Raw genomic sequence first — 24431 nt, forward strand, 5'->3', positions numbered from 1 at the left:
CTTGTGACTGGCTTATTTCAGTAGCATAAGGCCGGATTTCAAGCAGTTCTCTTAAATTGGTTTCATTCCAAGAACTTGGCATGAAAGTGTACCCGTCTCACAGGCCTGATTGAGCAATGAGTCTGGGTGACACATGGGGACAGAAATAGAGACGTAAGGTATTCTTTCCTTATTTAAGATAAAGATAATTGCAACAGATTAGTTGGAAGAAACTTTAGTTTGTTTTGGGGGGGGTGCTTTTTGTTTCTTTTTTCTTTACTAATGGACTTTCCTTTTTTAGAGCAGTTCCAGATTGACAGAAAAATTGGGCAGAAAGTCCAGAAGTTTCCATGCATTCCTCTCCCCTCCACACATAGTCTCCCCTGTGACGAGCATCTTTCAGTGGTGTGGTGTGTGTCTCACATCTAAGAGCCCAGAGCCACACATTGTTAGCTGATGTCCTTAGTTTCCTGCTCTTGGTGATGTGCAGTGCTGTGGATTTTGATAAGTATGAAGAATGTGCAGCCACCATGAGAGTGTTGCAGGAGAGTTTTATGACTCTAAACCCCCTCCCTCACCACCTGAGCTCCTCCTCTGAGTGCCTCTCTTCTCTCCCCTCAATGCCCCCAGCCCCTGAAAACCATTCACATGTTCACTGTTTCCATAGTTCAGTCTTCTCCAGACTTAGAGAACAGAATCACAACCACCCACCCTTTTCCCTCCCGAGTCAACGCGTCATGCCTCAGTTTCCCTTTATTTCTGCAGTGGACAACTTTTCTCAGCGGGAGATTGAGGAGTTTCTCAGCGAGGCAGCCTGCATGAAGGACTTCAACCACCCGAACGTCATCCGGCTTCTAGGTACCCCTGGGAAACGCAGGTTGGGGCACAGGGTGGGCCAAGGGGAAGATCCTTGGTGCCGTAGTTCATAGTCCACACTTCCTATCCTGGAGGGGTTGACAGTGCTGAGCTTTTTCACCCAGAAGATTTTCCCTTAGGGTTCTGTTTTCAGAGGCTGAAAGTAAAAATGGGCTAGAGTTTCTTGACACCGGGGGGCTCAGGGATGGGGGAAAAGGAGAGAAATTCCATAAATCATCTTTGAGAATGAATTTATGAACCCGTGTGGAAGTACTGATTTATGATCCCGGTACTTGGGCACTTTCATGGAACATGATTTATCATAACCTGGTTTTGTAGCTCTGTGAGATGGAAAGACAAGATGAAGTGTGGGTGTGGCGTATTCTAAAAGAGAAACAGCTGGAGATGATGGAATTTTCTGCTCACCTCTTTCTTTTCTTTCTTTCTGCCCTTTAACTTGACACATGATAACTTCTTGGGAGATCTTTCAAAGTTTGATAGGATTGACTCTGCAGAGAGATGCAGAGACTGTTGGATACAATATTTGGTCAAAGAAACAATTGTTATTTATTTGCAGCCCTTGGCTGTAGCAGACTCTGAGAACAATGGCACTTTGTAATCGCCAGTGGGCGGGTGCTCTTGCCAGGAGGCTCAGGTGACAGACTCTAGTTCTAGAACCAGGGTAAATGGTGCTTTGGCTTCTCCCTTAGGAAACTACTAAAATTTAGAAAAGTGGGTTTGAATTATAGGCCCTCAAAATTCTTTGAATAGTTTTAAGCGGAGTTGCTGTGGACTTCCTCCCATGATTAACCAACCCACTATTCCATGAAGCTAGGTTAGCATCGGAGTCTAATGAGGTCACGACCTCTTAGAGAGGGAGTCCAGCAGAAACACAAAGAATGACCCTAATTGGAAATAAAAAACAAAATGGGAGGCAGCAGAGCCTGCGTGGGTTCCGGATCCTGCAGCACAGCCAGAGTTAGGTGCTTTGGGGTTTCAACTGCTAACTTGTTGGCACCTGGTTTCGGTGGTAGCCCCCCAGTGCTTCTTCGATCCCATATAATGAGGCGCTTTGCTTGCTCCTGTTTGGAATTTCAGGTGTGTGCATAGAGATGGGCTCCCAAGGCGTCCCGAAGCCCATGGTGGTCCTGCCCTTCATGAAGTACGGGGACCTGCACACCTATCTGCTGCATTCCCGTCTGGGAACAGGGCCAAAGGTAAGTGGGCTTGGTCACCCCTCCTTTATGTCAGAGCTGGGAAAGCCCCAGCCTCAGAGTTCAAAACTGAGGAGAAGGACAATAAAAAGGACCTTGACCTTCCTTCAGTGGCCACTGTGCGTCCGTCCTCCGGGCAGACCTGCTCTTGGGCAGTGTGGTTCCCATATATGGTGGGAACAGGCCAGCTGGTGCACCGTCTCGGGCCACAGCCCGAGTCATACACTCTGCAGAGATCACCGATGTCGGGAAGGCCACGGAAGACGCTCTCCTAAAATAAACTTACAGGGTCATCCTCAATGTCACGGCTGCAGCCTGAGAAGTGTGCCTAGTCTTTAGGGAACACACTTTTATGATTATCTTAATCTAGTAAAATGAGTTATAATCACACCGGGAATCCCAACTACTCAGGATGCGGAGGCCGGAGGATGGAAAATGTGAGGCCAGCCAGGGCAACTTAACAATATCCTGTGTCAACATAAAGAAGTTTGAAAAGGGAACAGGGGCACAGCTCAGGGGCAGAGCACTTGCCTAGCATGCGTGAGGCCCTAGCTTCAGACCCCATCTCTACACACACACACACACACACACACACACACACGAGAGAGAGAGAGAGAGAGAGAGAGAGAGTGAGAGTCCAGGGCACTGCGTAGTAGCTGTCAGATATGTTTGTGATATTTCACCTCCTATGTCGGCCCACCAGCAGTCGGGACTGAGAGGCCTGGTAATTTTGGATGTGGCTGCAGAGGCAGTTAGAGATCCCCAGAAAACTTAAGACCACAGATTTAGAGGCTGGCTTCCTTAGGGTCGTTTTAGTGGTGACTGTCAGGATTGTGACTTCGGGAATCTGTTGATGGAAGCATAGGTCTGGGCCTCCTGATTGGAAATGAAAACCCTCTCATGGTGTTTCTTGTGGACAGACGTGATCGTGAGCAGGTCTGTGGGGTGTCCTACTGCCTGCCTGGCTGGCCCCCACCCTTGCTTTCCCTCACTTGCCTTCTCTGTCTGTCAGAGAGGTGACCGTCCTGCCCAGTTCTAGTCGGAGCATGCAAGGACAGCGAGGGGCTGGCCTGTCAGGAGTCACCCTGTATTAGGACAGAAGTCACTCGGGCTGGTGTTGCCCTAAATCACTGCAGGTCCTGGGGGGACCAGCACCTTGCAGTCTGCACCTGGACTTTCTGCAACAATCCCCCTTTGTCCCCTCGGCTGCAGTCCATAGCGAGACTCTGGGTGCAATAGAAACACCTGCTTCCATTTCCCTTCCATAAATCATGCCTTTTGCTGTCATGTCTGAGAACTCTGTGCCTAATATCTCTGGTTAAAAAAAAAGAAGTTTTTCTCCTGTTTTCTTCTAAAACTTCTGTGCTTTTCGATGGTATATTTCAGTGTATGACCTGTTTTTAGTTCGGTGTAAGATTTAGTTCAAGGTCTATGAGGTTTTTCATGCAGGACCACCCTTAATCCCCTGAATTGCCTTTACGCCTTTGTCCGGATAGACTGGCTGTACACACTAGGTGTGCTTCCGAGTCCTCTGTCTGCTTGTCTGACTGTCCTCCTTCGCCCCGACTGCTGGTCAATCACTGTAGCTTTGTTGTAAGTCTGAGATGGCAAAAAGTACCTCCTCCCACTTTCTTGCACTTCTTCAGAGTTGTCTTAGCCGTTTGAGTTTCGTGCCCTACCCTCATAAATGCCCGTCTGTGCCTGCCAGACGTTCTCCTGTGGTCTCCTAGGCTTTTGAACAAGTGAAGGAAGCAAGGACCCCGCTTTGACTAACTCATGAATAGTTTTGTCTTTGCAAAAATACAAGAATATCTTCAAGGATGGAGAGTAACGCCCACGGGCTAAAAATATCAGAAAGGGCTATGCGTTCATACTCAGTGGCTGCAGACAGAGCAGCGAGACACGGAGCACACAGATAGATTCAGTTCTCTTGTCGCTGCCTGGGCAGCTGATTTCCTAGGAATGAAGACCCCTTACCCCTGCTAGCATGGTCCAGGGCCAGGTCTCAGGGCGCATAAGCTTGCTTCTCCAGCAGGCCTGGGCATGGACGGTCTGGTCAGGGTGGACAGGCAGATGACAGATGTCCCCAGTTCTCAGAGAGGCTGACGTCACAAAGGGTAGCAGCCACAGGAGAGACGAGCCACCTGCCTGGAGTTTGGGGAAGGGGTGAATGAAGGAGTGAAAATAATGGAGACCCACGGGAAGCCCGAGGCCGAGACCATAAGGAGCCATCCGGGACACACGTATGTTTTAGGAAGAGCGGGTCATCCCATGTGGTGGGGCAGAGCACCGGGAGGAGGGGAGGGGGGTAGAGCAGGGAAGATAACTGGGTGACTTTGGGTTGTCTCAGGACGACGTTGATAAGACAGCCGGTTCTACTATAATATTCTCCTGTATAGACATACCACATTCTGTCAGCCCATCCATTGATGGATGTTTGCGCTGTTACCCTTTGGCTTTATGAATAACACTCTAAGAATAACGTGTACAAATTTTTGAGTTGACATAGATTTTAAATTTTCTAAGGTCTGTACTTACCTGTAGGATTACTGGGTCAAGTGAAACTGATAACTTTTTGAGAAACTGCCAGATTGCTTTCTGAAGTGGCAGCCCCAGTTCACATTCTCCCCAGCAATGAAGAAGAGTTCCAATGTCTCCACATCCTTACTAACACTTTTTTATAATAATATTATTATTATTATTATTATTATTATTATTATTTTGGTACCAGGAATTGAACCCAGGGATGCTTAACCACTGAGCCACATCCCCAGCTCTTTCTTATATTTGATTTTGAGATAGGGTCTTGCTAAGTTGCTTAAGTTGGCTTTGAACTTGCAATCCTCCTGCCTCAGCCTCCTGAACCACTGGGGTTACAGGCATGCACCACCGCACCCGACTGATCCATCATTTGGTAATTTGAGTTAGTTTTTGTGTATGATTTGGGATAGGGATCCAGTTTCCTTCTTTTGCATGTGACTCTTCAGTTGTCCCAGAACCATTTGTTCAAAAGACTCTTCTTTCCCTGTGGTCAATGGTCTTGATGTCCTTTGTAAAAGCTACTTCCTGGACTCTCAGTGCTATTCCATTGATCTCTATGTCTGTCCTTGTCCCAGTTCTGTGTTGTCTTAATGACAGTTGCTTTGCAGTAAGTTTGAAGTCAGTCTGTGTTGTGTGAATCCTCCAACTTTGTTCTCATTCGGGCTGGTTTTGGGTGTTCTGGGTTCCAGGAGTTTTCATATGACTTAAGGATCAGCTTATTAATTTCTAGAAAGAAGCCAGCTGGTGTTCTGGTCGGGCTTATTCTGAATGGATGGCTCAGCTGGGGGGTGTTGCCATTATAACAATATTAAGTCTTGCAATCTATGAACTCAGAACTCACTCTTCCTGTGAATGTAGGTCTTTGATTTCTTTCAACATTTTGTGGTTTTCAGAATTGAAGTTCACACATCTTTTTAAAAGTTATGTCCAAATACTTTATTCTGATTCTATTATAAATGAAGTTTTCTTAATTTCATTTCTGATTGCTCAGTGCTAGTGGACACAAATACAGTCAATTTTGTATATCTTGTGTCCTGCAATCTCACTGAACTTGGTGATTGTGGCGCACAAGTGTTTCTTGAATGACTTTTAGTCATGGTCTTCAAAAATAACATAGTGGGCTGGGGATGTGGCTCAAGCGGTAGCAAGCTCTCCTGGCATGCGTGGGGCGCTGGGTTCAATCCTCAACACCACATAAAAATAAAATAAAGATATTGTGTCCACCTAAAACTAAAAAATAAATATTAAAAAAATAATAAAATAACATAGTGATTCTTGGTACAAATGAATAGGTCCTGATACTTATTACCCTGTCATGAATTACAGCACATTTGATATTCCTTAGGATCCGATTCCTTTTCTGGAAATTAGCATCCAGAAAACCAAATGCCCTGAATATACTGAGCAGAGACATAAAATCTCCATGCCTGGTTCGTGGGTGTTTTCAGTATCTGCGTTACTTATGGGCCAGGATCATTGAGGCGTCTTAGTTTTAGGTGCGGTGCCTAATTGATGTGAGTCTTAGTTGGGAAAGAGAAGTCATTAAAAATGCAGAGTCTTGTGAGTATCACTGTGGAACACTCTCGTTCCAAGGAGAGCCAGCCGTGACACGTCCCCTGCCTCAGGGAGGGCACACCCACGCGGCCTGCTCGTGGTTGCCAGGAACTTGTGGTGAGCCCTTTCCTTCAGGGCAGTGACCGTGTTAAAACATTTAATTATTCCATGGAGGTCTTCCCTGGTCGCCTTGCTCGTAGGCAGCTCTGCCAGGGCCAGATGGCCTCTCACAGCAGTCTAGCCTGGTTTTTATGACATGGAAAAACCCTGGATGGTGGAAAGGCACAGGAGGAGGGCCCTCGAGAAACAAAGTGAGAATCCTGAATGAGTACGTGAACTCTGATCCATCACAAGGACTGGGGGCCAGCCACTGCTGCCTAGAGGAAAAGAAGTGCCCTCAGAACATCTCAGCATCCAGTGTGGGTGGAAGGGCTGGGGGTTCACAGTGGAAATACCTTCAAAACGTTAGACTGGCCACCTGGGCACTCATCCGCCCTCCCTGGGCCAGACCGTCCCTCCCCTCGTCCTCCTGTCCTCCCACAGACTCTTAGGACACCGAGGGTGGCCTTTGGCCTCAGAACCTGTGAAAAGAAACAATAGTATTCACTGTAAATGGTTTTACAGATGGAGAGAAGAGATGTGTATTTGCCGAAAGATTTTCAGGTTTTTAAAAATGTCTTTATTAAAATCCTATCCGTGATGTGGGTGATATGAAATGAGATATCTTACTGCTCTGCCACCCCATACCCTAACAAATGAGAACACCTCGGGTGGAAATATCCTGCCAAGTTTTCCTTCTAAAAGACGGTCTTCCTCTGCCCGCAGCACATTCCCCTGCAGACCCTGTTGAAGTTCATGGTGGACATCGCCCTGGGAATGGAGTATCTGAGCAACAAAAATTTTCTTCATCGGGATTTAGCTGCTCGGAACTGCATGTAAGTGTCCTGGGTCATCCTAGAGGGCACTGGACTTCTGGCGTTTGATCTTTGTGAGTCTGGGGAGTGGCCTATTGCTGACTGGGAGGAGGTGAGATTGGAAGGGACAGCGGGGCCTACTCTGGGCGGGGTCTCCATGGCCCCGGTTCTGGTGGGGTTTTGCTTGGGGGATTCATGTCTGCCTCCCAGGGTCTGGTTGGCCTCCAGAGCGCTCTCGTGTGTTGGCGTCTCTATTTCCACCCTGTCACTTGCCTGGTCCTTCCCGTGGTCACCAGCTAGCTTTGGACCTGGATCCCCATGTGAGTCACCTGACTTACATGACACCATGACAATAAAGACATGATGACGGGGAATGATAAAGGTCGTGTCCCATGTCCGTGCTGCTTCCCAGTGAAGGAGCCTTGTACCTTGAACCCCGGGAGCTTTGCCCTCACAGTGGGCGAGGGTCTACCCTAAAAGAACCTGGACTTGAGTCCACCCCTCTGTTTCAGCCTGACGGAGACATCATCTGTGACAATAACAAAAACCTGCACAGACAATAACTGTGATCGTTGGTTTTGTCACTGTGTTTTTTAAATTTATTTTTTTAGATGTTGATAGACCTTTACTTTATTCATTTATTTATATTCCGTGCTGAGAATCTAACCCAGGGCCTCACACGTGCCAGGCAAGCGCTCTGCCACTGAGCCACAGCCCAGCCTGTCACTGTTTTTTCTTTAAATACTTCTTCTGCCATGAAGGGAGAATCATGAAAATTTACTTTGCTCTTAACATTTCCTTTCCCCTTTTCCTACCAGCTGCAATGACCAGCTGTCCCGTTTGCCCTAGACTGAGATTTCCCAGAGTGTGATGTGTGACCTCCAGTAAAATCAGTGTCAGGCAAACAGGGACAAGTTAGTCACCTACCTCCAGTTCTCTTCCAGCTCCCCACGTTCCCCCGTTGCCTCTCCTCCCTTCTTCTTTTCCTCCTTTTTCTCTAGGACCTGTTTTAATAGCTTGGGCAGTAAATGCAATCATGTCCCTTTCATTTTTCAGTTAATTCCTCACACACCCATCTCACTGTCTCAGCAAGAAGTCCTGTATCTCCAGCGCGGTGGTGCACGCTTGCAATCCTAGTGATTGGGGAGGCTAAGGCAGGAGAATCACAAGTTCAAGGCCAGCCTCAGCAACTCAGCAAGACCCTTAGCAATGTAGGAAGACTCTGTTTCAAAATGAAAAATAAAGAGGGCTGGGGATGTGGCTCCATGGTTATGCGCCCCGGGGTTCAATCCGCAGTGCAAAAACAGAACAAAAATCCAGCATCTCTTGTTCGGTTTACTGCCCTGCCTCTGGTGCTTGCTTAGCTCACAGGGCCCGCACGGCTTCAGGACACCAGGCAGGACAGCTAGTGGGGCACTAGCTCAGTCCACCAGGGCCTGGGCTTTGAGCTGTGGTGCTGCGTCTCTGCCCCCTCCAGTGTCTCCTGCCACTGGGCACAGCCCTTACTGGGCTGGTCCCCACACAGGCCAGAGTGATGCAAGATGGTAACCCCTCTGGTCCCCTCTCTTGTTGTGCTTTGGCCCAAGCAGGACCCCTCAGCTTCACGGGGTCCCGTGACTTCTTTGGTCACTTACGAATGTTTTCCATGACGTCTGTGTCGACCTGGGGTGAAAGTTCTGCTTCCGAGGTTGCTGAGGACACGGACTTGCTCTCTGCAGGTTACGAGATGACATGACCGTCTGCGTGGCGGACTTTGGCCTCTCCAAGAAGATTTACAGTGGTGATTACTACCGCCAAGGCCGCATCGCCAAGATGCCCGTGAAGTGGATCGCCATGGAGAGCCTCGCCGACCGAGTCTACACCAGCAAAAGTGACGTGGTGGGTACACGGCTCTGCCTCGGCCCCAGTGCAAAGATGGGGACGCATGGGAAGAAATGACAGAGGCCGCCTCGCAGGGCATTGTGCTCTTTGATGATCAGCATTGGGAGCATGCTGGCACCTCCCTTTAATTTCATGCTAAATCTTTTAACCCAGGCAGAACAGTCAAGCCTGTGCTCTGCATGGGACCTTTCCGATTCCCATTTTCCTTTTAAGGAAGAATGAGCTCCTGCCTGCAGCTGAGACGTCTCATGTTCACATTGAGGGGGATGAGCTCAGGCAGAGGCTCTTTGGAACCCCTGTGTTGTGTGATTACACCCTGTGCCCCAGGTTGGGAAAAACCATGCCCACAGCCACCCAGAGCTGGCCGCTAAGCAAGGCGAGGCTGCGTCTGCCACTGTCGCATTTTCCAGCACAGCTTTCGTAAAAGCGAGGAGCTGTGTCACTCCGACCCCACGGTTTTGCAGGGTCAGGAGACAATGGGTCTCAGACATAATTGGCAGCTTTGTGCACCATCTTTAGCTCTTCAAGGAAATGACCTTTCCCGATGAAAAAGTCCATTCAGCCTCTGTGGAAGGACTTCGTGTCCTGACTCCTTGCTGCTTTGTTTGCAGTGGGCATTTGGCGTGACCATGTGGGAAATAGCAACGCGGGGAATGACTCCCTACCCCGGCGTCCAGAACCACGAGATGTATGACTACCTTCTCCACGGCCACAGGCTGAAGCAGCCCGAGGACTGCTTGGACGACCTGTGAGTAGGGTCTCTGGGTCACTGGGCATTACGCAGGGGCGGCCACTTGACTGCAGAGATGGGGTGGGGGGACGCAGCCATGGGGGCTGGCTGTTAGCAGGTGGGCATGCAGAGCATGGCCAGCGGCCGTTCCTGGTGTGGGAGCAGTCCATGAGCACCCCCAGGGATGTGGCTCACTCTTCCAGATGGTCTCAGCCTCGACCAGTGGACACATCCAAACAGGGCAACCGCATGTTCCCAAACTCTTAAGGCACCTCTAAGAAATATATCCCATCAGTAAACAGGAATCTTTCATGGTGCATGAGGTTCTAGAATGGACTCCTTGAGTGCAGTGTCCTTCTGTTTCTACACAGCATGTCAGACACACCCATTACGTCCATATCTTTTGTCAGTAAACTTAGAAATCTGAGCCTATGACTTTGAGATGGGCAGGTCATCAGAATGGTCTGGGGATAGTCTAACAATGCAGCTTCTCAGGCTGGAGATTGTGATGCTCTTGGTACAAACTAGGACTAGATATGTGTGTTTTAAGACGCTCCCTGACACCACTGTGAGTGCTCCCAGCTCCTTCCAGGTGCATGTCCCATCCCCACAGGCCCCTGTTTGTCTTCAAGGTGAGGCACTTTGGGGAAGAGACCTGGCCCTGGGTCAGAACAGGCTGGGCTACCTCCTAACTAACCACGTGTGACCATGACAATGGACTTGACCTCTCTGTGCTTCATTTCATCAGCCATAGGAATAGTTAGCTAGATGGTCTTCAGAGAGCTGTGGTAAAGGCTCAATAAGACAATGGATGGTGCCTAGCGTGGGGACCACAGCTGGGATCCCAGCCACTGGGGAGATTGAGGCAATAGGATGGCAAGTCCAAGGCCAGCCTCAGCAACTCAGCAAGACCCTGTCTCAAAATAAAAAAATAAATAAATAAAAAGGGCTGGGGATGTGGCTCAGTGGCCGAGCACTCCTGGGTTCACCTCCAACAAGAAAAGAAAGAAGCGTGTGGAGGGTTCACCAGTGGGAGGTGAGGCTCACAGAGGAAGTGCTCACGTTACGCCAGTTGTTACAGCAGCACTGCAAATCTATTCCCCAAGCACCTTGCCTCCCTGTCCAAATAGTGACCTGTAGTGCTGCCCATGTCTCAGTGACTTGATCTTCTGTAGCACCGAATCTGCCTTGTGCAGTGAGGGGCCATGGCTTGGAGAGGGACATTCTCTCCATAGTCAGCAGGAACATTTCAGGAGCCTGGCCCTGCACTGGCGTTGCCCTGGGACGCCATGGTGGGCACTGGGGCAGGGAGCATGTGCAGGACCCAGAGCCACCCCACTCAGCCCCTGTTGCTCCCGGGAGGCCAGGCAAGTTTGCAGGCAGCCCCCCAGGCCTGTCAAAGGCAAGCAGAAGAAAATGGTTTCCGCCCAAGCCCCCACCCTGCCGGTGGTCACAGTGGTTCTCCCTGTGGTCGCGGTGGTCTGACACGGTGAGTCTCTTAGAGAATCCTGAAGTCCTGAGTGGATCGGTCCCAGGGCTCCATGTTGAGTTGTTTGCTTCTGGAAGCCCCCCCACCGACAGTGGCACAGCGCTGACAGGGAGAGTTTCACCAGGATGTCTCCCTTAGCTGTCCCCAAAGCAGTTGACCTTCGTGGTGCTTAGCTTGGGTCTTCGCAAGGCCTCAGCTGTGTCCCATTGTGACTCTGAGATGTCTCCATAGACCCAGAGTGCGGAACTGCAGAGTCACTGTTCTTTGAAATGTTAGGGTGGCAGAGTCAGCACCTGCAGTGTGGCTGGGGAGCCAGGCGGGGACACATGGGCCACTGTCCCCACATCTGGATGCTGGCTAGCAAAAGTGTCCCCCCGTCCCCAAGGAGACCCCTGTGCTTCCTCCAGGGGCATTTCCTTTTAAAAGCCAAAGGAATATCCTAAGCTTCTCATCCAGGATGCTGTCTGGACTCGGCGAGGATGAACTCACTCCTGTTTAGTTGCTCTTTGGTTTTTTCAAGTCAACTCTGAAACATAGCAATGTCAATCACAGAGCTGTCAATCACACTGCTCCCAAGTCCTGCCCTTCACAGGCCACCCCTCCCCACACCCTACAGGCCCTGCTCCCCACTCCCGGGATGCTGCTCTCTGATGCCTTGGGGACCTCTGTAGGACATCTCCCCAGCTGAGCTGGTCATGTCCCCACAGCCCTCAGGACCTTCCCACCAGCTGGTTGGCACCATGGTGTGCGGCACTGGTGCTGGTCCTGCTACCTGGCATGACACTTAGGAGCCACCTTGTTCTGTCCTTGCCCTGCTGGGTCCCATCCGCCTTCAGATGTCCTCCAGATCCCCGTCCTCCTCTGTTCCCATCACCAATAGTGTCAGACCATAGAACCCCAGGCCTGGACAGGGCCTGAGCTTATCTGCTCCCTATCCTGCGTCACAGTGGTGTCACAGCAGAAATGAGTGAGTGAGCATGCGTGGTACCTGCCCTCTCTCCTTCCCCCTGCCCCCAGGTCCCTAGGATATGCTGGAGGGCAATCAGAGTGACCTCTGTAAAGTATAATTGAGGCTGGGTATGGCTCGGTGGTACAGCTCTAGATTCCCATTCAGAGGCCCTGGATTTGATCCCCAGCACCATAAATAAATAATAAATCTATATCTGATCATGGAATACTTCTAGACATGACCTTTCCCATTCCCATTGCCTTTAGGGTCAACCCCAAATTCAGGATCTGACCTGTGTCAGGCAGGGTGTTTGAGTAGTTAGGAAGCTGGGCTGTGGGGCTGGGCACCCCTTGATCTGATCGACGGCCTCACCCTGTCGGGTTCTTCCTTTTAGTGGGGTCTTGTACCTATGTGGTGGATGGCTGGCCGAGGGAGCAAGCTATTGTCCACAGATACATGCCACACAACGGCTTGAGTTGTCAACGCAAAGGACACGTCAGTGGTAGGAGTAGGCAGCTGGTGTCCCAGGGGCTGGGCGCTCACTGTTAGTGGAACCTAAGCCGGACTCTCTCTTCACACCTTCCCATGGGGCTGCAGGAAGGAGTGAAGCCTGAGGCACCCAGCCTACACTTGGCCGCACCCCAGAAATGCTGGCTCTGGGTCCTCATCAGGGTTCCACCCTAGGCTCCCCCCACATGCCCCACAGCTCCACAGCGCTGCCTGGTCCTGTACATGCCCACCTTTCCCACAGCTGACCTCCAGCACCTGGGCACCCGGGCCCTGGCGGCCTGTGTGCACCAAGGACCCAGTGCACACCACCTGCCCCTCGCGGAAGCCCCCTTTACCTGCTGACCACCCTGTTCCTCCACTTCCACCCAACACCGGCCAGGCCCAGAAAAGAAAGAGGCTGAGAGTCTCTGCAGGCCGAGCAGCCAAGCTGGGATCAGGCCTGGCTGGGCAGGGTAGAGATGCACACCCAGCCAAGGAAGCCAGGGACATTTCTCAGCAGGCTCCCAACACTGATGTTCGTCATCCTCAGACTGAACAACTATGAGTAAATTCAGAAATGCATACATTTAGCAAGTTAATCTGATGGCATTTAAAAATTTATAGCAAAATATGCATAACATGGTCCATCTTAAATATGTGGCCTCCGACTCAGTAGCATTGTGTGACCCAGGTCACCCATCTCCTGAGCACTCCTCATCCTGCACAGCTGGAACTCTGTGCCCATTGAACAGTCTTCTGACAACCTTTAGGGCCACATCTTTTGCAAAATGTGAACCGAAGAACAAAAATGACCACTTCCAGTGGCAATGACCAAATGTTTCTTTTTCCATCCATAAAATCTAACTCACCCAATGTCCCAGCCTCCTCTTCCCCACCAGGGCTGGTGTCTTGTCAATCACCTTGATCCACACCCTGAAATCTCCCTGTATGGGAATAGGTGGAACTGTACATATGCTCACTGTGTCTGTAAATGACATATTTATGTTTTTATATGTTTCGTTAAGTATTGAATACAAAAGGAAAATAAGTCCTAAACGATATCACTGCTCTTCTCTGTGGGGGGAGGAAGACAGATTAGACACTTTCTCCTGAAACGTGGAATCAAAGGAAGTGAATTGCTTAGCAGCAGCCCCTCAATGGAGCAATGAAAAGGACATTCTGTCCCCGGGGATGGAGTCTCTCAAAGCTCATCTCAGGCTGCAAACAGGAAAGGCTCTGTGGAAAACAGAGTCATGCAAATTGATTTGTACCATGAAAACCTCAAAAATACAAATAAAAATTGACTGCCAAGTCTAAATGACTATCTACTGAGGGTAAAACAGGAAAACTAAAAAGAACTCCTAAGCCTAAGATGAGGATCAGGACTAGGGGACTGGGGAAGGTGCCCGGGGTCATCTCAGGGTCCTGTGCCCAGCCTCAGGGCCCCTATGTGCAGTGCTCTTCGATTCTCCACCTCCTGGAGGCACGTGCCAGTGTCCACAAAGGCTCAGAAAGCAGACAGATGAGAAGAGCTCGTTCCTCACCTGCATCAGTGAGCGCTGTGTTCACCAGAGGACTGCCTGTCAGTGGAGTGGGCCAGAGGTCAGCAGGATGGAATTCAGTGTGAAATCTCGGAACCGCACATTTCTGTCCCTAAGATACAGTAATCTACTGCCCACATCAGATGGAATGGGGTGAGTGACACTAACGGTGCCAGGAGGTTATTCTCTCTCTTTTGCTGCTTTCAGGTATGAAATAATGTACTCCTGCTGGAGCACTGACCCCCTGGACCGACCTACCTTCTCGGCGCTGAGGCTGCAGCTGGAGAAGCTCTTGAAGAGTCTGCCTGAGGCGCAGGACAAGGCGGACATCATCTACATCAACACCCAGCCGCTGGAGGGCCTCGAGGGCCTGGCCGAGGAGCCGCCTCCCGCTCAGCTGGACATGCACATCGACCCCGATGCCATCATTGCTTCTTGCACCTCCGCCGTTAGCGTGGTCACTGCGGATGTTCATGAGAACAACCCGCAGGAAGAAAGGTACATCCTGAACGGGGGCAGCGAGGAGTGGGACGATCTGGCATCTGCTCCCGCCACCACAGACTCGGCTGGAAGGAACGGAGTTTTACCAGAGGACAAACTCGTAAGGAATGGGGTCTCCTGGTCCCACTGTAGCACGCTGCCCCTGGGGGACCCATTGTCAGATGAACTGCTGTTCGCAGACGACTCCTCCAGAGACTCAGAAATCCCCGTGTGAGAGGGACAGAGTGGAGACGTGGGGGAATCAAATAGGTGCCCACGTCGGGGGATCCAGTGCCTTTCCAAGTCAATCCCATGGCCCCCCGAGCACCGGATGATATCACCAAGTAAATCTCCATTCCAGATCCATAGTAGGGTCGGAGTGTAGCCCCGTGGCAGAGCACATGCTAGCCTGTCGGAGGCTCTGGGTTCCATCCTCAGCAATCCCCAAAAATGAAAATGAAAATACATAATATATATTTATTTAAAAGAGAAAAATATATATATATGTATATAGTGAAAAGAGAGAATGTTATATTTTGATAAAAGATGACTCCCTTCATTTCACTTACCTTGCAGATCTTAAAAGCTAAGCTCCTGCTAGTCTTCGATGATCGCTTTTGTACAGAGTCAGAGTTGTTTTTTAAAGTTCTTTTTCATGACTATGAAGTGTAAATATATTTGTAAAATGAAATGCCACATTTGACTTTGCTTCTCGTCTTCCTGAGAAATCTGATGTGCCTCTGTGAATCGTGTTTGATTCGAATGATTCATTTAATATTTAAATTTTTGTAACTGATTAATTTTCTGATGTGACTTTCTAATAAAACATGAATGCAGAAGGACGTATTGGGCTTACTTAAGACCCAGAGAGACACGGTCCCCCCTAGCCTCGGTGCCTCCGTGAAGGGATGTGCTGACGGCTGGTCTCACAGGAGTCGTTCTGACTGTTCTTGACATTGCGCTTTAGAGATTTGGAAAAACCACCCCAAGAATCCACGGATGAGGGCTACAAAATAATAAAGGGTTAAAAAACACAACCTGATTGGAGAGATTTTAAGTAATCGAGAAGGGAACTGATAGGCGAGGAGGCACTTCTCTGGGAGATGCCTGGTTCTAGAACTTAGCACACCGTGGTCCATGTCCTGCCACTTCATGATAGCCATTGTTTGTTGGGCTCTTGTCATGTTTCAGGTACTTTATGTGTGTCATTACACCGTGGGTATAGTGCCAGCGTCAGGTTTAGGTCAGAAAACCAGGGCCTGGAAGGATTAAGTGCCCTAGAGAGTGGCAGAGCTAAAATTTAGGACATCTGATTCAGTATATGATTTGAGGCAGGTGCACATTACTACAACTAAATACCTGAGGCAATTCACTTACAAAGAGAAAAGGTTTGTGTAGCTCACGATCTGGAGATTCAGATTCAAGATGGGGCTGCCCAGTGGTTGGGCCCCTGATAAGGGTGCAGAGGCCATGGTAGGAGCACATGGCAGGTCAAGTGCACACATCATGAACCAGGAAGCAGAGAGGGAGACAGGTCAGGGTCACACAGACCCCTTTAGGGACACTCCCCCAATGACCTAAGCCTGTCTCCCTCAGGTTCCATCACCTCCCAGTGGCAGCACCCTGGGGACCAAGCGTTTAACACATGGACTTTGGGGGGACATCATCCAAACCAAAGTAGGGGGTCACTCCAGATCCTCGGACCTTCCAGTTTTATTTAGTAAACGGATGTCCTTACCGCATGCCAGGTAAAACACAACCATCATTGAATCCTCAGGACAACTCCAACTGGTAGGTACTGCCATTGTCCCTGCTCCACGGCTGGTCAGGCTGCGGCTGGAAGAGGCCAGTTACCACTGGGCAGTGGACCCATCAATGCCCCTGGGGCAGCTCAGCAGGCCCAGGCCAGGGCATCCCCACTCACGAGCAGGCTCGCTCAGGCCTCTGTAGTCTTCAGGGACCAGCGTCCACACGGGTCAGGGGTCCAGCTGCTACAGCCCTGTTCTGGCTCCCATTCGCCTGCTCCTCTCTTATTGCAAAATATTCCAAAGGGTTTGAAAATAATCTGCATAGTTATAAGAGATGCCAGCGTTATATTGGATCAGCGAAAGCAGGGGAAGACAGCTAGGTCCCGCAAAGATATTCATACCCTTGAGAATTTTTGAACAGTCATTTAATTTTTGGGTGGTGGGGGTACTCAGATTGAACCCAGAGGCCCTATACCACTGAGCCGCATCCCCAGACCTTTTTATTTTTTATTTTGAGACACGATCTCACTAAGTTGCTTAGGGCCCCCCTAAATTGCTGAGACTGTCCTTCAACTCCTGCCTCAGCCTCTTGAGTGGCTAGGATTACAGGCATGCACCACCATGCCCATTGTAAATGGTCATTTTTAAAAATCAATAAAACATCAGATTCAATCCTTAGTTTTATCAAAATAAAACATCCTTGTGCAAAGTTTCTTGTCGATGTCATCAGGGATTCAGGGTGGCTAGGTTAGACCAAAAACCTGATATAGAAAGGAAGGGCCACATCTGTGAGCTAAATAAGCAGTGATAAAATTTGAGGAAAAAAATTATTTGGAAGTTTCATGTAAATTTAGTATCAGAGTGATTATGCTTTGTATTTTATATTTCTAATTTTAATTTTATAATATAAAAATATTTAATGAATAGTTCCTCAAATGCCCTGCCACCCCTACAACTCCCCCAAACCTTGTACAGTTGACTCTGGTTTTCCACCTGACCTTGGGGCCTCGGCCAGTTCTGCCCTAGCAGAACAGAGACATTCACGAACATGGCAGAAATTCACTCCGTCCAGCTCCCAGCCATGCACTGGGGCATTGGTAAAAGTGGTGTGTTGAGGGAGGAGGACGCTGGCTTGGCACACTTTGGGTCCACCGTGTTCTGAGCCACATTTGAGTGCTTGAAAATTTGGAAAGCAGGAACTTTCAAACCATCCATTTGTCCTGGGTCAAGAGTCTGAGGAGGTCTCTAGAGCTGAGGCGACCTCTTCTTGAATCTTCCAGAAAAAAGTTTCAGGATGAGCAGTTTTGGGGGCAGAACAAATTTACTGTGAAAGCAGGACCTGAGTATGCCAGCAAGCTCCAAGGTAGAGCCGCACCTGCCTGTTTAGGGGGTGAATATTCATAAGCCAAGGTTGAATATACATAAGGTTCTCTGGAATTGAGAGGTCCCCTGTGGAAACCTGCTCAGCTTCATTAGCATCTAATTATGTAGCTAAGTACATATGATAATCAGCCTTACTGAGTAAAAAGGTGAAGTTGCATAGGAACCTTTTCTTCTGCTCCTACGCAAGAAACCAGTTGGGGCAGGCGGGAGAGTGGCCACCTCGGACTAGGTAGACTGTCACTTTATCCTATCAGATGCTGGCAGGATGCCTGTGGTGAGTGGAGCAGTCCTGCAGGGGCCAGGCTCAGGGTTTCCCGTAGGAACTCTCTCTCCACACCTTTTCCCCTGCTGGGCATAAATTGAAAACAGCCTTTTACATTCAATGTTGTATAAACTCAAATTACTTTTGTGAGTGGCTCTTACGGGCAAAAAAAATGGGAAAGAATACAGGAAGAACCAAGTGGGGTCATTGTCTTCAGCTGAGCCAGGTCTGGGGCTGTGAGGTCAAGGGGACAAGGGAATAAATGTCAGAAATACTACAAGTATCCCTACAGGTTGGGACTCAGGCAGAGACTCTTTCCCTTCTTCCTTCCTTCTTTTTTCTCTTTCTTTTATTTGTTTATTGGGTACTAAAAATTGAAGCCACTGAGCTCCATCCCCAGTCCTTTTTATTTTTTGTGTAGTCTGAGGCAAGGTATTGCTAAATTGCCGAGGCTGGCCTCAAAATCTCGATCCTCCGGCCTCAACCTCCCACGCAGCTGGGATTACAGATATTTGCCACCACACCTGGCTTTTTTCTTTTCTTGCTCTTCTTACTAAGTGAAAGGAGAAGCAAGGTCCCAAGAGCTGGTCCGTGAGCGAATCCTGCCAGATTTCTCGGATGGTCTTGGGCAGGTCACTTGACTTTCCTTGGGCCCAGGCTTCCTGAAGTGTGCAGGACAGAAAATAGCACCTCTGCCTCACCCTGTGCAAGGAACAGGGAGGCGAGGTCTTGAGAGAACTTCACACCTGCTAGTGAGGTATTTGAGGCATCACACCTTATGCTGTGCAAACCCACCAACATTGTCACATTACAAACATTCTCCCTGATTGTGTTTTCAGCTCCCTCCAGAGTAACACAAATGCACTCAAAAATAGAACTGAAGGACAGACAGGTTGAGGAAGCTCAGTGGCAGAGCATGTGTGAGGTCCTGGGTTGAATCCCCAGCACCAAAAATTAATAAATAATTTGATTTTAAGAGAGAGAGGGAGAATGTCACCTTAGCCAGTGACACACACAGCTGGGGAGTTGAGAATGCAGGAGGTGGTCCTCATCCCCCGCCTCAACAGTGGCAGGGCCAGCCACAGGCTACGCCCTTCCTGGGCAGGCATCTCCTCCTGGGGTTCAGAGGTCGGCCAGGTGAGCCAAAGTGCCCCTCCTCCTATGTGGGTTATGACTGGCAGCAGGGCCCTTATCAATAGCATATGGGGTAGTGTCTGTCCTCCAGCAAGAGGAGGATCTCTCTGTGCCTCCGTCACCTCCAAGGAGCATAAGTTCCCCACACAGGAAATGGGCCAAACCACAGCCTCTTATCTGACAGGTCAGACTGATTCTGGCCAGACCAGTCCTCATGTGTGAACCAGCAGGGCGGCTGTCACTTCTCCGCACCCAGGCACAGACGACTCGGAACTCTGCTGACTCCATGGGAAAATAAGTGACCCCAAAATAAACCAGCTGCAGCAGCAACTTCACTTCTCCAAAGACCTTCAGTGACTTTAGGTGATAAGTGGGAAAACGGGAAGTGCTCTTTTCTTTAATGGGCATCAGTGATGATCACATATTTAGATGTTCCTATTTTTAGATTTTATTTTCTTGTTTTTAAAACCGCCATGCCGCTTCCCTCAAGAAAGCATGTGTCGTTACTTCATTGGTATTTAAATGTAATGCTTAATTCAAGAAACTGTAACCCACAGGCCACTACTTTAGGATATTCTCATATGTAATACCCTTTATGAAAATGGAGTTTCATGTATAAATATTTAAAAGAGAAACTTAAGAATTATATATGTTAACTCTTCCTACTCTTAAGAACATGATAGGTTTTTGGTTTGGGTGCTGGGAATTGAACCCAGGGGTGCTTAACCACTTAGCAACATCCCCAGCCCTTTTTTACATTTTTAGTAGACACAGGGTCTCACTGAGTTGCTTACGGCCTTACTAACTTGCTGAGGCTGGCTTTGAACTCACCATCCTCTTGCCTCAGCTTCCCGAGTCGCTGGGATTACTTACAAGGGCATGATAGTTTTTGATTAACTTATTGAGACTGCACAATTATAAATTTTAACCAAGAAAGTGTTTCTGAGCAACAGTCACATGAGGTCACAGACAATCAAATTGGTCATTCATACATGTTCACAGAGAAGAGGGCTCTGTGCTAGGCATTGGGACTTTACAAACAACGACAATATAGGCTTTGCTGTCTTAAATGACAGTGCAGAGGAGGGAACAGATGGCTTCAAATGAATCATTTTCTTAAAGAGTGTTGTTCACAGTGCTCGACTCACACGTTTTGTTGAGGTCCACGAATGCCACTGTGAAGCAGCTCAGCCAGGCCTGCAGATGCCATTTGGGGTCTGTAAGAAACCTCAGCACTAAGAGTAGCTGGCCTTCCCTGAAGGGAGCTAGAAGGCCCCAGCCCTTGGCTCTCACAGTTAACAGGCCAGGACTTGGGGTTTGGAAACCAAAACTCACCACACCAGTGACCATCTGAGAAGTTACAGGAACACAGGCTTCTGCTCTACCCACGTGGTTACTGATGGCTGGTTGCAACAAACACGTTGCTTCTTATATGAAAATGTTCAGCTCTCCAACTCTCTGTCCTTCCACACTGGAGATTAGATGGTCTCTAATGATCTGTCTTCAAGTTTGCTGATTTTTTTCTTCTGCTGCTTTACATATGTTGTTGAATCCCCTGAGTAACTGAGTTTTTCATCTCAGTTACTGTACTTTTTCAACTTTGGACATTCCATCTGGTTATTTTAATAACTTCTATTTCTTTATTGCTATCCTTTATTAAAAACTAAAATGTTTTTCCAGGCACAGTGGCGCATGCCTATAATTCCAGTGGCTCAGAAGGCTGAAGCAGGAGGAACATGAGTTCAAAGCCAGCAAGTTAGCGAGGACCTAAGCAACTCAGCGAGACCCTGTCTCTAAATAAAATATAAAAAAAGGGCTGGGGATGCGGCTCAGTGGTTGAGCACCCTTGTGTTCAATCTCCCATTTAAAAAAAAAATTAAAAGTTTTAAGACATATTTTCTTTAGATCTCTCTATAAATAGATGTGTTTTCATAATAAATTATTTGTCTGCTAAATCCAATAGCTGCAGAGACAATATCTGTCAACTTGTTGTTGTTGTTGTTGTTTGTTTTGATGCACAGTGAATAACTTTCTTGTTTACTTACATTTCTCATGTATCTTTGGTGAAACTAGATATTTCTGATCACATATTACAGACATTCTGGATTCTAATGCTTCTTTCCCCAGAAGAGGTTGTCATTGCTGTTTGTTTAATGACAACCCTTCATTATTCTGTGGATTGCATTTTTTCTGCAGTGTATGACTCCAGACGGCTCTGCTCTATTGCCTTTTAAAAATTACAGTTGGTTTTGCTTTTAAGCCTGACCATCAACAAGGCAGCTTTGGCTTAGCACAATTCAGTACTACAGACGCGACTGGTTGGACAGTGTGCTTAAACATTTCAGACAGTGACAGTTCCAGATTTTGCCTAATCTGTTTGTGGAATTGAAGAATATTTTCCAAGGTTAGAAAGTTTACAAATTAGCTTCATCTTCACTAAGTTTCTTGTTTATCCACTAAATGTGAAAAGCTTAATCATTTCATTCAAATCAAAAGAGATTGTCAGTTGGTGGGGGGTAGGCGGGGTTGCCTGAACATATAAAGAACTCTTACAATTTAATAAAACGACAAACAATATTTTTTTTTTGTACTGAGGATTGGTGCTTTACTACTGAGCTACATCCCCAACCCTTTTTTTAAATATTTATTTTTTAGCTTTAGGTGGACACAATATCTTTATTCTGTTTTTATGTGGTGCTGAGAATCGAACCCAGTGCCTCACACATGCCAGGCGAGCGCGCTACCACTTCGGCCACATCCCCAGCCCACCCAACTCTTTTTATTTTTTAATTTTGGGGCACGGTCTTGCTAAGTTGCCCAGGCTGACCTCAAAGTTGTACTTCTCCTGCCTCAGCCTCCCAAGTTGCTAGGATTACAGTCATGTGCCATAATCCCTGGCGTCATGACCCAACTTAAAACTGAGCAAATGACTTGACTATACATTTCTCCTAGGAGGGTATATAAATGTCCAATAAGCAAATGAAAAATGTCAGGCAAAAGAAGTACTGGCCAGAATATGGGGAAATTGAAACCTCTGTGCACTGGTGTTATGAACTGAGTGTGTCTCCCCAAGGTCATATGTTGAAGCCCTGTCTCCCAGTTGTATTTACTGGAAGGGGCCCTTCAAGGAAGTAAGTAAGGGTAATGAGGTCATAGACTGGGGCTCTAATCTGATTAGTGTCTTTATAAGAGGACACACCAGACAGCTCACCTTTGCTCTCCTCCTCGAGTGCATAGAGCGGTCATGTGAGCACATGGTGAGAAAGTGGCTGTCTGCCACCCAAGTGCAGAGCCCTCACCAGACACCAACCTTGCTGGCACCCTGATCCAGGACTTCCATCTCTCAGAACTGTGAGAAAACAAAATTCTGTGATTTAAACCACCAGTCGAAAATATTTTGTGATGGCAGCTATAGCTAATGGGATTGCTGATGGGATTGTAAAACCCTGCAGGTTTGTAACAAGGTTTGGCAGTGGGGCTGGGGATGTGACTCAAGCGGTAGTGCGCTCGCCTGGCATGCGTGCGGCCCGGCTTCGATCCTCAGAACCACATACAAACAAAGATGTTGTGTCTGCCGAAAACTAAAAAATAAATATTAAAAAAAAAAAGGTTTGGCAGTTTCTCAAAAAGTTAAACCAAGCTACCAACCAAAGGACTTGGCAATTCTACTTCTATATGTGTCTTCTATATGCGTGGCCAAAAGAATCAAAACTGTGCCCAAAACAGAAACTTGTACACATATGTTCCTAGCAGCACTATTCATAATAGCTGAAAGGTAGAAAGAAGTTATCATTTGTTCGAATTTAAAAAACAACAGAAACTGTGGTATATACACATACACTGGAATGTTATTCAACCTTAAAAAGGAAGGAAATTCTGACACATGCTACAACATGGATGAGCCTCCAAGACATCATGCTAAAGGCCAAAAGCCAGTCACAGGACTAATACCATAGGGTTCCACTTATTTGAGGTCCCTAGAGTGATCAGATTCATAGACAGGGAGCAGAACAGTGTTTGCCAGGGGGCTGGGGCTGGGGCTCAGCAGTAGAGCACTCGCCTAGCATGTGTGAGGCCCTGGGTTCGAGCCTCAGGGTCTTGTGTCCAACTACAACTAAAAAATATTAAAAAAAAAAAAAAAAAAGAATGGTGGTTGCCAGGGAGCGGGGGTAGGGGAAATGCGGAACTAGTGTTTCTAGTGTTTGGTGGGTGCCAAGTTTCAATCGGGAAAGATGAACAAGTCCTGGAGAGAACAGTGGTGACAGTTGTCACACCGTGTGAATATACTTAATGCCACACAACCGTGCCCTTAAAAATGGCCAAAATGGTAGATTTTATATTGGGTGTATTTTACCACATAAAAAAGGATGAGTTTTATGGTATTTGAATTATATCTTCATCTGTTATAAAAATGGTTTAATTACAACGTACTAATAGCACAAAGGGAAAACTTAAGATTATCTCAGTAGATCCAGAAAAAATGGGAAAAATCAAACATTCCTGACAAAACTCTCACAAAAGTAGACATTTGTTTGACAGTGATTTCCTTGAATGCCGGGAGAGGAAGCAAACAAAACTGAAAATAAACAAGGAAAGAAGAAAAGTTAAAAATGCAAAACCAAAATCCAACAGCCTCCCCCAGTCTTGGCGGGGGTTTGATGCTGGGCCACTCTCTGAGCCAAGGAGCAGACTGAAGCCTAAGGATCAGTCTTTACTAAGAGCTCATTTTCCCTGAGCATGTGCATGGCTTTCCAAGTTCCTCCTACGCTGCTGCTTCTGGGAGTCCTATTTCCCAAAGAACCAGGTCCTTCTCATCTAGGGCTTAGACAGTGTCAGTGTGCTCAGTCCCAGGTGTGTGGATCTGCAGTCACCTTGCAGTTTTTTGCCTGAGTTCTGAGTTAGAAAAAAAAAAAAAAAAAAACAGAGAAAAGCACCTATATGAGTCCCTCAGTCACTCCAGCCAAACTATAACCCACATGCACAATTAAGGTCCGGTGCACACCTGCTGGTCTGTGGGAAGGAACAGAGCACCCAGCTTCTGCCACTGAAAGACAAAGCTGCAGCTGCCCCCGGACAGAGGCTGCGTGATGCCTGAACATCATTTCAGAGCCACAACCCCGCTGAGGATGTCTTTTCCCTGGCTGAGCAGTTACTTGGTTTCTGTGAATTTTTGACACTTTCTGGAGTACCTGTCTCAGACAGTCCTGCTTGTATATTCAGTGTTCGGGGGGGGGGGTAGTGGAGGGGGAGCAAGACTGCTGACATCATGGCTCTGCTTTGAATGCTAG

General features: G+C 48.1%; 1 protein-coding gene across 1 annotated transcript in view; it reads left to right on the forward strand.

Moving 5' to 3' along the window:
- The window catches only part of Mertk (MER proto-oncogene, tyrosine kinase), an 81252-nt gene extending 65794 nt beyond the window's left edge, over nucleotides 1-15458 (forward strand). Inside the window, exons 14-19 of the mRNA XM_015499633.1 lie at nucleotides 745-837; nucleotides 1933-2051; nucleotides 6969-7078; nucleotides 8776-8935; nucleotides 9550-9686; nucleotides 14344-15458. Coding sequence (XP_015355119.1) covers nucleotides 745-837; nucleotides 1933-2051; nucleotides 6969-7078; nucleotides 8776-8935; nucleotides 9550-9686; nucleotides 14344-14851 — 1127 coding nt within the window. The 3' untranslated portion in view covers nucleotides 14852-15458. The remainder of the gene's footprint in view (nucleotides 1-744; nucleotides 838-1932; nucleotides 2052-6968; nucleotides 7079-8775; nucleotides 8936-9549; nucleotides 9687-14343) is intronic.
- The last annotated feature ends 8973 nt before the right edge of the window (nucleotides 15459-24431 follow it).

The sequence above is a fragment of the Marmota marmota genome, unplaced genomic scaffold, assembly GCF_001458135.2.
Source record: "Marmota marmota marmota unplaced genomic scaffold, marMar, whole genome shotgun sequence".
In the NCBI taxonomy this organism is placed as follows: domain Eukaryota; kingdom Metazoa; phylum Chordata; class Mammalia; order Rodentia; family Sciuridae; genus Marmota; species Marmota marmota.